Source organism: Bradysia coprophila, unplaced genomic scaffold (assembly GCF_014529535.1).
Source record: "Bradysia coprophila strain Holo2 unplaced genomic scaffold, BU_Bcop_v1 contig_350, whole genome shotgun sequence".
NCBI lineage: Eukaryota > Metazoa > Arthropoda > Insecta > Diptera > Sciaridae > Bradysia > Bradysia coprophila.
The window spans coordinates 6345162-6360875 of record NW_023503608.1 but is presented as its reverse complement, the minus strand read 5'-3'; the positions used below and the strand labels follow the sequence as shown (position 1 = coordinate 6360875).

Below are 15714 nucleotides of genomic sequence, written 5' to 3'. Positions count from 1 at the left end.
TAATTTTTGTGTAATCAATTTGTTCATAGGCGTTACGAGAATGACCATAATAGGTTTGTTAAAAAAAAATCCTGAAAAGAATTTCAACAGAGTTCATACACGTTACGAGATCTAATCGCGAATAGTTCTGCGTTTGAAACTGCAGCAACCCACTTCGGCCTGTTAATTTTCTTTGTACTCCTGAATAAGTTCTCAATATTTAATCTTTTATTGTGTTCAGTAGGGTGACGTGGGTCAACCATGGAAAATTATTTTTCATATGTCGGGTTTAATCTCAATAAAGGCAACCGTACCTTGACTTTTCGTCACTGAATTACGAAAAAGTCATTCTACTAAATGAAACATTTTAAGTGCCTATAACACGTGTATTTATCATTTTCGTATTATTCCGCAATTCCAACAAGTGAAGGTCAATGGAGCAGATAAATTATTTTTTTATGAGTTACGTAACTGTCTGGCCTGTAAGAACATGATTATATTTTTCTTATTCAAAACAATTTAACTGTGAAAATTGGTTTACACGCATTATTGGTCTGATTCGACGAATTATTATCATTTCCCTAACAGTGACACAGGAATTAAACATTCTTCCTTTGACTTGACACTTTTTCTTTCATTCAATTCATTGAGTGACATCAAGATCTTAGTACCACAGCTTTTTTTTGGTGAATAGGAATTTTCTTCTCAGACAGAGCGTTCCCTATATTCTCCACATTACATTTGTTTCATTCAAAAAGATCACAATAGTTATTTGCATCACTTGGATTGAAACCACGAAATTACAGTATACGTGTGAATTCGTATACCGAGAGAATAATTTTTGCAAAAATAATTCTCGTGGGATACGAATTCACACACATACTGTGTGATTGAGTGGTTTCAATCCAAGTGATGCACCATGAAATACACAAACAACAAAACCAAATACAAAGCATTTCTATCACATTGGTACACATCGTTCAAGGTTAAACTTAAATGAATTAGAAGAAGAATAAGAATCAAGACGAAACCGAAAATACGCGATACAAAGTCGAACGAGTTGATCGTTCGATGTGCATCACACTACTCGTTGATACGGAGAGTAAGCTCCGCATTCGTATCAAATTTCTCTCTTTGACGAATAACATAAACAAACTCCACCATTAAGCAACACATCGTCTGAATCCCTAGACCTGTTTGCAAGGTCTGCTGAGAGAGAACTATAAAAGTGTGGTTTCCGATAACTTTTGACGCGTGATATTCAGTGTTTTCATGGTTTGGCGAGTGTAAAAACTATTGCTCAATTAGACAGTTCAACTTATAATAAACAGTGCTCCGGTAATTACACCTTTGTATGACAAAAAAGTTGGATTATTTAATAATTTAATAACGTGACGCAAATTCACTACAAAGTTGACTTTTTCACTTGATAATATTTGTTGCAATTGCTGATGTTTAGGTAAATCTACAGACCTTCATAGAAAAAATCATAAAACCTTAATACTATGTTTGATTGATGTCATACGTAAGTGAAACGTGTTCCTGGATAGAAGTTTAATAGTACATTACTTACCAATGGCGCAATGTGTTTACCGATCTCAGCTACACCTCGATCGATAAATTTCACACAAGAAGTACCATTTCCATCATTTACCCCATTACAAAAAAAAAACCAAATAAGGTCATTTAAGCCAAAAATTGAGGTAAAGTTTTGGCTCCGTGACGGAATGATAACTTTACCTCACGTTTTTGAATAAAACAATTTTACCTTACTATTGAGGTAATAGTTTACTTCCACCCCTAGGGCAGAAGCTTTACCGAGTTGGTGATCGTGATCCTAAATGTTGAAAAAACTCATTTATCTACCTAGGTGAAATAATAGCAGTGAAAAAGTGCTATTATTTCGCCGTCGGTAGATAAAATAGCGTATTCACCTCTGTCCAAATGTTTATTTAGACACTTGGGGTTATAACATTCGCCGTTTGCTCATGCAACAACTCCCCAAGTGTCTAAATAAACATGTGGACAGTGGTGAATAATCTACTATTAAAATTAATTAATTTTTGTTTAGTTACTCTGCCAAAGGATCAATCTTCAATAAAATAACTCGAGTTAAAACCGATATTGGCTGCTTTCTGTAAATATGATTCAAGCAATAAAGATTGAAAATTGAAAATATTTCGATTCCCCCCACTCTCGGTCAAATACCTTATATTGGGCTGTCCGTTTTGGGCAATATATATTTTTTTAAATAAAAAAAAAACGGAGCATTTGATAGGCATACCGAAGAACAGTTATTTGCTTCAAATAACGTTTTAGGTTGATTAAAAATAAGTTGTCAAAGGTTTTTTCTCTCATTGAAATAGACAAAAAATTTCCTATCGCTATTTGTGCCAAAAGACAGGCTTGTTTGACAATTTCTCCCGCAAATCTTGACCATCTTTTCTCATCGTGATCGACATTTTCTGATTCGGTTTTAATGATGCTGACATTTGAGTTTCTTCTTCCCCTCACTAATGTATAGTTCTGCAACCACTTATTGATTTTTCACATCTTCGAGATGTACGTAGAGTTCTCACTGTTTGACTAACTTAATCATCATTCATAAATCTAGTCTCCTTACAAGGAATGGAAATGTAAAAAGAACTGAATTTATAGACGCTAAATTACCGGACACTTTTTGAAAGATATTTCCACATAAAATTTGTTTCGGTAATGCTCTCGGTTGCTAATTTGCATACTCACCGTCGTACGGGAGAAGTATTAGGAAAGTATTGGCTGGTTTGGAACATCCGACGAAACAACAATAAAATTTGGTTCAGTAAAATATACAATTTTTGCCTTTTTTTATTGATTTTGATAACTCGGGTATAATATTGATAAAAATTGTAATCAAAATGAATAAATGTGTCTGTTCGCATTAAAAAGAAATTATTTTATTTAAAAATTAAAAAAAAACGTAAAATCATTTTTAAAAACTAATAAAATAAAAGCACAAAATTTGCTCTTTCATTTTTTGTTTTCATTTGTGGATTTTCTTCTTAAAATCTATTGAACTGCGATGATACTTGTTTCTGTTCCAGTAAAATCATTTGTTCCAAATTTTAAAATAGTTGGGAAGTATACAACGTTAAAATGTAATTATTGTTTATTGGTTAATTTACTTCTCCTTTCTCCATTGTTATATAAATTGTATATATAAGTTTCATGCAGCTGATTCAGCGTTTCATTTTATTTTTTTTTTAAATTTTTTGTTTTCATTAAGTTTACTTGTAGAAACATTTTACATAAGAACTTTTTTCCTTTTTATTTTCTTTATTTTTTGATTGTCACCTTAATGTAAAGATAACCTCTCGTATTTGTCTTTAATTTGTTTTTACATTCAATAAATCAAATCGATAACAAAGCCATACAAAAATAATTTTCATTTTCTTTTTCTAAAAACAATGATGAATCAATCGAAAGTGGTGATGTGAACAACAGTTCGTCAACCAAAAGAAGATAGAAATCCGAAAGAAAGCGTTATGATCAATGGATAAACAAAAACCGATACTTAAACGAAGTACCAATTAAGCTGGCGACGCAGAAGCTTTTTTTTCAATATGGCCGTGTTTTAAGGTATTGATAATTGCTCTAAGTTTTATCTAATTCTATAAAATTTAACAATAATTTTCATTCAATTCGAATGCATTTGCAATCAACTACTAAATTTACAACATTAGGAGATTTTTCCCAGTGAACATTGTTTTAGCAAGGGAATGGCCGTATTGAAAATTTTAAACTGCACGGTGACGATACAATTTCTGATACAAGAAATTTCATTATCAGGTAGTCCTGAACTCAAACATCCAGCTTTGACCGATAACCCATTTCTTTCAAGGCATCATTTTGGAGCCATGAAGAATAGCCACTGATTCTTCAATTATTTTGCTAATTCTTGAGATGACAATACAACTCAAAACAGATTAACGAAAAGAAGTCTAAACTCCTCAAGTCTTGTAAAATTTTAAGAAACTATGTACCAAAATCATGTGTACTCGCTGCACCTCCCGAAAGATCGTCTGTAGCGTTGAAACTTGTTTCCGGACGGTCTTTGCAAGTTTGGATATTATTTGGATTTTTGTAGGTGCATCCCCCGCCTTCGGCTTATGCCACAATCGTCAAAATAATAATATTTCTATATCGAGATTGACAAGGTGAGTGCTTAAAAATGACCGAGACGATAACACTGCTCCAAGAGACCCCAAGGCGAGACTCATACCAAATTTTCGCCGGATTCGTGTACAATTGATTGACAAACTATCGTACCAGTGGCTAAAAGGAGTTGTATGTGCGCAGCATAGAGAATAAATGAAACCCTTGCATTTATCTTTGGTGCTCTTTCGCCAGAAATTAATTGACTCTTATCATTTATTGATTAAGGTGCAAAAAACTGATTGAATGAGCAATAAAAATTTGTAAATTAATTAATTAATGGGTTCATAATATGTATATAATATGTCTAAAGATTAATACTTATTATAGGGCACAATTGATTTTTCTTCATTTTTTCTTTTGTATTGAATTATATTCCTGGTCCTTAACAATACAATTAATTTTTTTTTTGTAAAAAATTATTTTTTTTCTTCTTTAATTAAATTTTTCTTTTACTTTTGTATAAATCATTTTTACATCGTTGCTTGACAACAGAATTTCGCCTTGATATTTTCTTCACAATTTCATAAGCAGTAAATTTTGGCTAAAATTATTTTAAGTAGAAGCGGAAAATAAATTATGTTGCTCTTCAAACTGGGAACCTTTTTGCGTATAGATAATCTCTCGACAGTGTGTCACCTTTTGTCACCATCGTGATGTTTGAGGAAATTATTTCGCTAAATTTCATTGAATTTCAACGAATTCTCTTTAATTATGCAGGGCTCGTGTGCTACCGGAATTTTGGTCAAAAGTAAGGATAAATTTAAGGAAATTTTAGTGATGAATATTTGGTAAAATTGGGATTGCGGAAGGTAAGGGAATTAAGGCTCGGAACAGGTTTGCCTGAAACTGACCTGAAATTACCTGAAACCTGTTTTGACCTCAACCTGATTCTAAAAATTTTAACCTGACCTGCATTGACCTGAAACTGAAAGTGAAAGTCAAGTCAGGTAAATCAGGTCGACCGGTGCAATTTTTCAGATATGCCTAAAAGCTGAACTGACAGGTAAGCTGACCTGACAGGTTTTAGAAATTCAGGTTCAGGTCTGGTCAGGTAATCTTGAAAAAAATTACCTAACCTGACCTGAATTTTCAGATCGCGACCATATTTGACCGCTGTCGACCTCGGTCGACCTATTCCGAAACTTAGAAATAAAAAAAATTGGATTTGCTAAATCTGCACAAGATATGGAAGTTTTTGAAGAAGTTTCAATAAATATAGAAAATTTAAGGAATCTAAGAAATTCAACGGAATAATTTCCTCCAATACTGGGATATATGGTCAGTTCATCGACTTCAAAAAAGGACTGATGATATTATTCCATTTCATTGGGTTTTCAGTGGATTGTGCCGGAGTCTCGAGATTTCATATTACTTTGTGTGGTATTATGTACAACATTCATAGAGGCTACACACAGTGCTTTAATTTTGGAATAATTTTTCATTGTTGGCAAAAAAAATTCTTAATTGGCTGGTTGAGAAATGAACTCAAATCATTTTGAGATTCTCAATTTTTAACTAAAAATTTTCTGATCGTTTTAACCGAACAAAAAATGTTTTGTGCTATTTGAAGTGAAAAAGATTAAATAAAAAATTCCTTTAAAAATAATCTTTATTTAACTGCAGTAGTAATAATAGTTTTCTTTTTGACACGTATTTTATCAATGGCTTGTTGGCTAATTAAATCATAGAAAACAAAAATAAAAAATTCTTTCGTTTAAACGACATAATTGTGTGTTGACTTTGTAAATTTAATTTTAGTCTTAACAACTGTTTTCGATAAGAATGAACCAATAAAGTAGGAAAAAAAGACTAAGACTTAAACATTGAAAAATGCTTCGACTTTGAATGAAAAAATGCAGCAAAATAATTAATAAAAAAAATGAAAATAAAAAAAAATAATTCAAAGAAAACAAAATTTGTGAAATTATTATATCCAAACGGAGTTTTGTTGTTGTTGTTGGTTTATTTTGGAAACATCCGCTAAATGATTTTCTATTTACCTTTTGTAAATTGTAATGTGAACTTTTTTTATAAGTTGAAATTGAAACCAACGAAAAAATCAATTTATGTCAACCATTTTAACTACAAACACTTACTTATAGCAGTACACAGATCGATTTCTTTTTTTGTTTTTGTTTCTTTTCCGGTGATTTTCTATTGATTTGTCGAACTAAGTCATAAAATATCTGAAAATGGAAATTGACATTAAGAAATCATGAATTTAAACAGAGAAACGCTTGAGAACGTCATTGAGTGCACCACAAGGTCTTCATGAAGCAAATCCAATCTTTTGGTCTAGATACTGATGGTTTTACAATTCTGCTAAGTGCAGCAGTGAGAGGTAAAGTTCAAAACCGTTCGGCCAGGGGGTCAAAATTATCTGATAGTTTTCGTCACGCAATTTCAGTACTAGGACTGATTCATACCTGAGTTAGACTGGTTGTATGAATAATTAAATTCGGAACCGGGACATGTCACATTAGCGAATTATAAGAAATATGAAATTCCGTTGATAAATCTCCGTTTCCAATATTAATAGAAGTTTCTTTGAAAGTTTAAAAACATCGTAAGCATCATGTTCCGTTTATACATTTAAGTTGTTGTAAATAAGGTATCTGATATTCGAAAATTCACATAAACCATTGTTGTGATTTAGTTAAAGGAGAATTGGTTGTTTTGACGAGTGAGAAGTTTGCATTCTGAGTCGGAGACAACATTGCAACGGGTGCATCGCATTCACACTAGTCAATGTAAGAATTTGGAAACCGTACTGTACCATAAAATATCGGCTAGCAAGAGATAAGCATGTTTTCGGCCAATGTTTTTGTGAGGAATGGGCACTCTCGACTCTCCCTTAGAAAATAAGATTTCATTACCGTCAAACTTGACCATATTTGTTTTATCTTTTAAGTTAGATTAGATTTAAGTCGGTAAGCTACATCAAATCTTAACGTCCGAATCGTACAAGTATCCATCCTCTGATTCCGATATGGTGAAATGGTCAACCGAAGTAGGATGGCGTTTGATATTGACACATTAGTCTGATTACACATTAGCAAAGTTTTGAAAGAAGTGTTTCCCTGTGCACAAGGGTTAGCTACGATACGCTTTGATACGATTTCCACAATGCAAAATTTTTGGACCGATTTTAAAATTGGGTTTTACTTATTGTAGTACACTCTCATTTCGATTGAAAACGGTTTTCCATACTCACATCATTAACACTAATTTTTGCTTTGGCTGATGTTTCCATGAAAGCACAATTGAATTGATTGGCTAAACTTTTACCCAATTCCTTTCCGACCACTCGTTCATCTTCCAAATCACATTTGTTGCCTACAAGTACCATTGGGACATCGTCTGTATCCTATTCAAAATCAAAAAGGGGAAAAATTTTAAAAAAATATATTTTTGGACGTCTTGATAAAAAATTGACAGATATTTGCCCTGTGGACAATTGCTAGTTATATTACGACTTCTACCTCATGCTGCACTTACTTTGACTCTTAATATTTGTTCCCGTAAGTCTTGTAGATCGTTAAACGTCGACTGAGCTGTTATCGAATAGACTAACACAAATCCTTGTCCATTTTTCATGTATAGATCTCGCATTGCAGTAAATTGTTCCTAGATTGAACGACAAAAAAAAATAATTTTGCCCCTAACACCGACATAGGTCACCTTTCACTTACAGTTCCAGCCGTATCGAGAATTTCGAGCATGCACTGCTGTCCCTCCACTTCGACCTGTTTGCGATAACTGTCCTCAATCGTTGGATCATACTTCTCAACGAATATGCCCTGTACGAATTGCACTGTCAACGCTGACTTTCCCACACCACCACTACCAAGAACTGTAATTAGAAAATTATTTGAAGATGACCATCATGATTGCAATCAGGATATAACGATACGTACCAACTATTTTGTATTCACGCATTTTTCCGTCCGTTTGCACTTTGCTGTCTAGCGGTTTTCAGTATTCCGTTTTTAAGGTGACCTGAAGAAGAGATTTTGCTTTATTTTAACTTTAATGTCGATGATTTGTAAAGTTGCAATGCCTTTAGATTAGTTCCCTAAATAAACACTTAAATTGAGGTTGAAATTCGATAGCCAAAAATATTTTTGTCAGCTTTTATTGAAAGGTAACTATCTACTTCCAATAAAGAAAATATTAATCTTTGTTTACAGATAATGCTTTAAAAAACTCATTTAACGACTCAAAACTGATAACCATTTCATAATTACGATTTTATAACGTTACGTATTTGAATGTCAGCTCGATTAGAACGGACCGACTCACACAACAAAATCAAATTTTTGTAATCTTTGGTATGTTTCATTGGTATGTCCAGCAGTTGAATTTTCTTTTGTCAAATTTTATCTACGAAATGTCTACAAAGTAAGGTGGGGAAGTTGTTGGCACCAAATTATGACAAAACCATTAACATTGCGATTGGACAATTACAAAAATGTTTTTAATTTTCTCAGAAAGTATTTGACAATCTAAATCATTAATAGCATTTGTTATCCGAGATTCAGCGATTCCAATTTCTTCTCAATGGTCGCCGGTGCAATTCCAACGAGTCGAATGTATGTATAATGATTGCTACCTGTATTGGGTACAAAAGTAATGATCCAATGAAAAAACGTGACTATTGGATAGGAAGAAGGAATGGGTCAATTCTAATATTTTTCAGAAATTGTCCTATCATACGCTGATGCACTCAAACCAGCAGTCACCTTCTCTAAGGTTGTCCGTGGCGTTTTGATGCACCGATGAGGTCTCAACGAAGAATCATGAAAGATCACTTGCTTGATTCAATTTAATCGCGGCTTTAAACTTTTATGCAAACCATGTGTGCTGGTGACACCATTGGTACCATTGAATACACAGTCTGGACAGATTATGGCAATGTTTTTCCCTGAAATGTTTCTAAAGATGTAGGAAGCATGACTCACTAATATTAAGCGGAATATGGAAATGATCAAAAATCACGAGATTCGGGAAATGTATGGGAAGTCAGTGCTTCTCATCTAGTTTTGTTTTCATAAAGTATAATATAACCACTGAACAGTAGTGGTATAGTAGTGGTAGTGTATGATTTTTGATAACGATTGACGATTATTATCCCATCGATGACTTTCAATATCTCGTCATCTCTATGCAAAAAGTTCGGTTGTATTGTAATTTATTTTTAGAGCATAAAAAGAATCGATAACACCGCAAAAAAACCCACCGAAGAAAAAAAAACTTTTTGTTTCACATTCGATTCCGATATAAATATAGTCGCTAAATGCTTCGAAATTGGTTTTATTGGTTACCATGCACTACCCAAATTTAGCCTTGTGTAACGTTCAAAATCCACACACAAAAAAATAATCAATGAGCGTGTACCGTCATTATTTAACAATTTATTTCAATTGTAATCATGCGACGAATTTATTACCGCACATGAGTCAGTCCACATTAATTTTACATTTTTTATGGGGGCTCCTAACAGTAATGTATATAACCACCAAGAGGAACATTCGAATTTTTGTAAATTGTTTTCATTTTAATTATCGGAAATGCCTTTTGAGACTTCGACGGAAATTTTTGTAATTACCAAGAATTGTTCAAGACAAAGACAAAAAGTCACAAAGTTGAATTTTGCGAAATTCTTGTGGTCGTCGGTTAGGCATTATTGTACTACCATTAAAGTGCACACACATGAACAGCAACTTGATGGATCATATATACAAAAAAAGACGTATCCGCGACCGTAGAGAAAGGAAATTCATTCGAATTCAAATGCAATCGGTTCACTTACTATTTCACACAAAAATTTCACGATCAAAATTTTTTTTCTTGATGAATTCTTCACCATACGTGTTATTCCGTTATTACACTGGAACCGCTTCGGATCGAATTTAGTTTTGTGAACAAGCGACAAACAATTTTATGAATAAAAAGTTAGTTTTAATCCGAACTAATAATCTTTTTCACACCCATACACACCCTTACTGACTTCAAATATTATATTTTCTGAGTCACTAAAAGTTATACGTTTCTTGTCTATCAAGTTGGCAACGTGACATGAACAACAAGTACATATGCACTACAGGGATACGTGTATTTGCCTATGGTTGTGTTGGCTTTGTGTGTTTTTTTTAATATACAACACGATGTTCATTTTTTAAATGTCAATCCACTCTGAACATTGAAATACCTTCACACACAGCATGTGAACAGGTTTAACAGAAATTGATCCTACATATGTTTTGTGGACGGTGATTATTTGGTCTTCATATTGTGAGGATCAGAAATCTGTTGATTAGAACCCTTTTGAATCCGAATATCCAAGATCCTTTTTATTTGCTGGAGATTTGTTTCTAATCTCCTAATCTTACCGATTCCTAGCCTCAGACCACGTCAGAGTAAAGTTAACCAGGCAGGAGCGCTGATTTGACTAGGGACCTGATTGATCTAGTAGCCCTATATTTTTTGCGAACAAAATTTTCCAATTTATGTCAGTGTTCATTTGAGTTCATTTTCATCCCGTGTATTAGGTCCCTTATTTGACATTTTAAAAATGAAATGCTCCTGCCTGGTTTATTTTACTCTGCCGTGCTCAGACGATAATCAGATATCTTTTTTTACTAACTGTTTGAATGCTAGTTGGAAAGAATACGTACGTTAAGAGAAACGAGTACGATTCATAAGAACAGAATCTTCCTTTTACGTAATTTCTGTAGCGAACTCTGAAGAGATTCTCAAAGGCGATACTAACCCATAATCATTTCAACAAAGTTTCTGTAGCAAACATGAAAAGATTTGCGGAAAGAGCAAAAAGAAACCTCCACGACATTTTACTATTTACTGTATACCGAATGTAATAATCCGAATAGATTGCTTCTACTGCTTTGTAATTCCAAAACCAGTGCGGGTATTGACTTGATTCACAAAGCGATCTATCACGTTAAAAATGAGAATGTAGCGTTTCGTGTTGGAGAGTTATCAGTGTTCCCATGTATAAGTGAGCATTTAAACTAGTATGACTTCTTCGAAAAGATTCATGTTTTATGAAGATATACTGTGTGTGTTTAGCTGTTCAACAAGAGAAGAATGAAGAATGTAAAATCAACGATGCATAAAACGTCCACATCACAAAGAAGAACCGGTAAATTTTAAACGATGACGTTGTTCCTATTATATTATTCGTATCGCTTGCACTATTCATATATAAAATAGATTACCAGCTATAGGTTCGTGTGAAAAAACGTTTATCTATGCTGCAGGTTTGGGAACTCTAATTAATTAATACTATCGCTACAGTTATCGTCATTTTTTAATTTGAAGTCAATTTCCATCGACTTAATATACCATTATTATATACATTCCTAGAACGTACATTTGTGTGATTTACAAACGAAATGGATCATACCCATACAAAGCGGTGTTATCATACACAAAATGTGTGTACATTACACATGGGTCATGTTTTGTCGAAAAAGTTTTCTTTGCGAGCTCTCTCCCTCTCTGTACCTTTCTGACTCTACGTCTTCCTTCCATGCACAATAAGTTGTTGCCAATAGAAAAACGAAAAATAAATCTATAGTCCAGACATCTTATACAAATTGTACAACGTTCACTCTGCACAGACGCTCTGTGGTAATGAACGTTCAACAGGTACTGTCACATATAGGTTATTAATCTGTTATCGAAAACGACGACGAAAATAATGACAAGCTCTGGGTAATATGGTCCTTTATATAGTAAAATGCACGTTCAACAAAATTGAAGTACTAGATTTGAAATCAACAGATTAAACCGATACTTTGATCGATGGAAGTAAGAGACACGATAATAATACTTGTCATAAGCTTGTCGTCTGTAACAGGTTAAGTACTCATGAAGATTGCAGATCAGATCTACGTCTGATAGAAAAAAAATCTTAAGAGTTTTTGAATAAAGGTTATGGGACGAAACTTAAGGAATTTATTTTAATTACCCCTCCTGATCGGCATGACAGAACCAGAACTCGGTTATATTTTTCATAGATTTCCGATTGTTGAGTGATAGTTCTGTAAGTTTACTATTATTTCTACCGTAACGTTCTCTACCTAGGTATGAACAGTGGAATATTTCACTGGATATTGACGATGGCACTCGACGATGGCATTCAGGTCCCCAGTCCAATCAGCCCTCCTGCCTGGTTAACTTTACTCTGTCGTGGCGAAGGGCGATTACATTTACATGTAGGGCTAAATTTGCCGAAGATTAACACACAATTTTCGTAATTGAATTACTCATTTAAAGCTTTAACTTGTCTTTTCAAATGTTCACTAACAAACGAACGACAGATAGGTCCACAGTCACTTACCTGGACTATAAAGCAATATAGTACCAGCAGCACTGAAGTTTTTGTTGACTGTCATTTTGCCGATGATTTTTTACAAACAGACAATTCATCATGACTGTAGTTGACTGATATTTTGTGTGTTTACTTTCTCTTCTTTTTTCGCATTTTACGTGTCAGTGATTCTGAATTCAGTTATTCGAAACAATAATTTTTTTCCGCCACATCAACCGATTTGATTTCAATCCCCATCAGCCCAATTCTAAACAAACCGGCAGCATGCAATTCACTAAGTTACACAGTTCGATTTTTCATCCTACGTTGAGGAAATGGCAAGAATCCAATGTTGATATACGGCCACATAATCTCATGTATCCGATATTTATTGTGTGAGTATTGAATTGAGTAAACAAAAGTGCGCCTGAAGGATCATGTAACATTTGAAGACGATCAAAATAATTGCAGAGAGGACGACGATGCTATTCAACCGATAGCTAGTATGCCAGGAGTTTCTCGATATGGCAACAATAAATTGCAGGAATTCCTGGAACCTCTAGTTAAAAATGGTCTGTCGTCGGTGCTCCTATTCGGTGTTATGGACGGTACACCGAAGGTGAGTAATTTTAGGACTTATTAATCAAAATATGTTCAACTTCGCGTTCTACTGGTGACTTGTCGTACCTTGCTAAAATCAATAATATTTCGTCTAATTACCACACCGATTCTCATTGTAGTAGCTTGACGAATATTCTCTGAATCATTTCAGGACGATTTGGGATCATCTGCCGACTCGAAAGACAATCCAGTGGTTAGAGCAATTCCAAAGCTTCGAAAATGGTTTCCCAATCTTGTCATTGCTTGCGATGTGTGTTTGTGTCCCTACACGAGTCATGGGCACTGTGGTATTATTGTGGATAATGTCATCGACAATGATTTAAGGTAAAGGATATGATCATGATGTTTAACTGGATTATTTAACTTTCCCAAATTTTGATTAAAAGTACCAAACGTCTGGCAGAAATTTCCCTGGCTTACGCCAAAGCAGGTTAGTTCAGAGTCCCTTCTAAATTGTAATTGAAACGAACATTTTTGATTAATACATTTTTCTTAGGATGTCACATAATCGCCCCTTCCGACATGATGGACAATCGAATCTTTGCAATCAAACAAATCCTAATAGCAAACAAATTGGAGAAGCAAGTGTCATTGCTGTCGTATGCCGTTAAATTTGCAAGCTGTTTCTATGGACCGTTTCGAGATGCAGCTAAATCGGCTCCGGGTTCAGGCGATCGAAAAGGCTATCAATTGCCGCCTGGATCGCGTGGAATGGCAGCTCGAGCCGCTGTAAGCTCAAAATTGCTAACAAAATTAAACGATTTCATTTGTAATGTTGATTATTGTCTGATAGGAGCGAGATGTTGCCGAGGGAGCTGATATGTTAATGGTAAAACCAGGCTTACCGTACTTGGACATCGTACGCGATACAAAGAATAAATTTCCAAATCTACCGATGTTCATTTATCAGGTTTGAAGGACGAAGAAGTCTCATTTGTTGAACGAATTAAGAAAACATTTTTCATCTTTGCAGGTTTCCGGTGAATATGCAATGCTTCATCACGGCGCATCCAGTGGCGCAATCGATAAGAATTCGGCTGTTTTGGAGGTGATTACGTCGATGAGACGTGCCGGAGCTGATTGTATAATAACGTACTTTACGCCATTATTGTTAGATTTGATAAAGTGATGTGAGACCGGTGTATCGACAATGAAATAGTGTCAAAGTTATGCAAGAAAAATAAATTGATTTTTTTTCATGTCGTTTGCTCATTCCTTAAGTATGCGGAAATTTTTGGTTGGAGACAGAAAAATTAAATGATAACTTTGACTATCAAATACGTGTAAAATAGCAACGCCCTTGCTGTACGAACGTGAAAGAAAAACTCTATTCATTCCATAGCGAAGAGATTAGGAATTATTCACTCTGGAAACAACCAAGATATCTTAAGCATTTTTCTGGATGTAGGTGGGTTGACACGAGTTTGCTTTGTAAATATGTCACTCCTACATGATCATCACACCAAAAAAGTCAAGTGGACTTCGCTTCGCATACTTTCTAAATCAACTGCAGTTTCCTACTCTGCCATCTTTGACGTAAAAGAAGACTTCAAGTGAGAATAAAGTTTGACTTATAGAAAGTGAAAGCGTCATCTCTCGCTTATCGCTTTTCTATTCTTAGTGAATTAAGTGAATGATTGCCAAAAGAATGTTCATAAATTTTGCTAGTAAAGGAAGTCTACAACAATTGCATCTGAGAAGTTCACGAATTATCAGCACCTCTGACACTAATACCTACACACATTCAAAATCTTTAAGAGAAAAGAGAATCACAAAATCTAAATAATTTGAGCTAAGTGTCATCTCAACCAATTCATAGTAAAATTGATTGGTGAACAAACAACCAGGGTGCCGATTCTCGAAATATTCGTAACTTGACAGTTCTTATGGGATTTTATACATGCAACTGTTGTTTAACCCGTAGGAGCTTTTTCCTACGGTTATCCTTTTATCGAATAAAAAGACTAAGATGTTTTATTTTAATTATAAACTTTACTTTATTAACTGATTCTTTTAAAAGAACTCTCCTGTTTGAATACTTCTCAAACTCTCCTGTTTGAATACTTCTCAAACTCTCCTCAAACTCTGATCTTATCCATTGAATGGATACAGTATTTATACTAATTCTAAACAAAGAACTTATTGTTATAATTACAATCACTTATAATTATCGTGGGAAGTATTTTAACGCTTGATTCACATAGTAATAAAGCAATGCACCGGATGTGACGTTCATCCTTTTCCATAATTTGGTTAATACATTTATACCGAAAACTATCCGGAATAAATGTTTCCAAAAAAAAGACAATTAATTATAAACATTTCCAAGAAATGAATACCATAAATCATTTAACATCTTTTTACCACATATTTCGCTTAATGCATCTCATATTACACGTTAATGATTGCAATGTTTACATTCGCGCATATAATTGTTCATAATGTCGCGTATATGATTCAAGTATAACAATTCTATCGACTGAACTGTTAATGCATTGCGCATGCGCGAGCATGAAGATGCGCGCGCATATTGTAATTATTATATGTGATCTAATTGAATAGAAATTTTACATAATTTTATA

At 34.1% G+C, this 15714-nt stretch overlaps 2 protein-coding genes across 5 annotated transcripts; one reads left to right on the top strand and one right to left on the bottom strand.

Moving 5' to 3' along the window:
- Positions 1-4617: 4617 nt before the first annotated feature.
- On the bottom strand, positions 4618-10369 carry LOC119080531 (ras-related protein Rap1). Of its 3 annotated transcripts, none has more exons than XM_037188942.1 (6): positions 9989-10369; positions 8094-8175; positions 7869-8029; positions 7675-7803; positions 7391-7543; positions 4618-6362 (listed from the first exon to the last, which is right to left on the bottom strand). In XM_037188942.1, the coding sequence occupies exons 2-6, from the start codon at positions 8113-8115 to the stop codon at positions 6273-6275; spliced, it is 555 nt and encodes a 184-aa protein (XP_037044837.1). In that variant the 5' UTR covers positions 8116-8175; positions 9989-10369; the 3' UTR covers positions 4618-6272. The 3 variants fall into 3 exon arrangements, with proteins under 3 accessions (XP_037044837.1, XP_037044838.1, XP_037044839.1); XM_037188943.1 differs by lacking the exon at positions 9989-10369 and adding an exon at positions 9785-9867; XM_037188944.1 differs by lacking the exon at positions 9989-10369 and adding an exon at positions 9574-9592.
- A 1448-nt stretch (positions 10370-11817) lies between these two features.
- On the top strand, positions 11818-14328 carry LOC119080485 (delta-aminolevulinic acid dehydratase). Of its 2 annotated transcripts, none has more exons than XM_037188874.1 (8): positions 11818-11847; positions 12773-12906; positions 12983-13130; positions 13284-13456; positions 13519-13562; positions 13629-13861; positions 13926-14042; positions 14106-14328. In XM_037188874.1, exons 1-8 carry the CDS (start codon positions 11833-11835, stop codon positions 14259-14261), a joined length of 1020 nt encoding a protein of 339 aa, XP_037044769.1. In that variant the 5' UTR covers positions 11818-11832; the 3' UTR covers positions 14262-14328. The 2 variants fall into 2 exon arrangements, with proteins under 2 accessions (XP_037044769.1, XP_037044770.1); XM_037188875.1 differs by lacking the exon at positions 11818-11847 and adding an exon at positions 12563-12692.
- The last annotated feature ends 1386 nt before the right edge of the window (positions 14329-15714 follow it).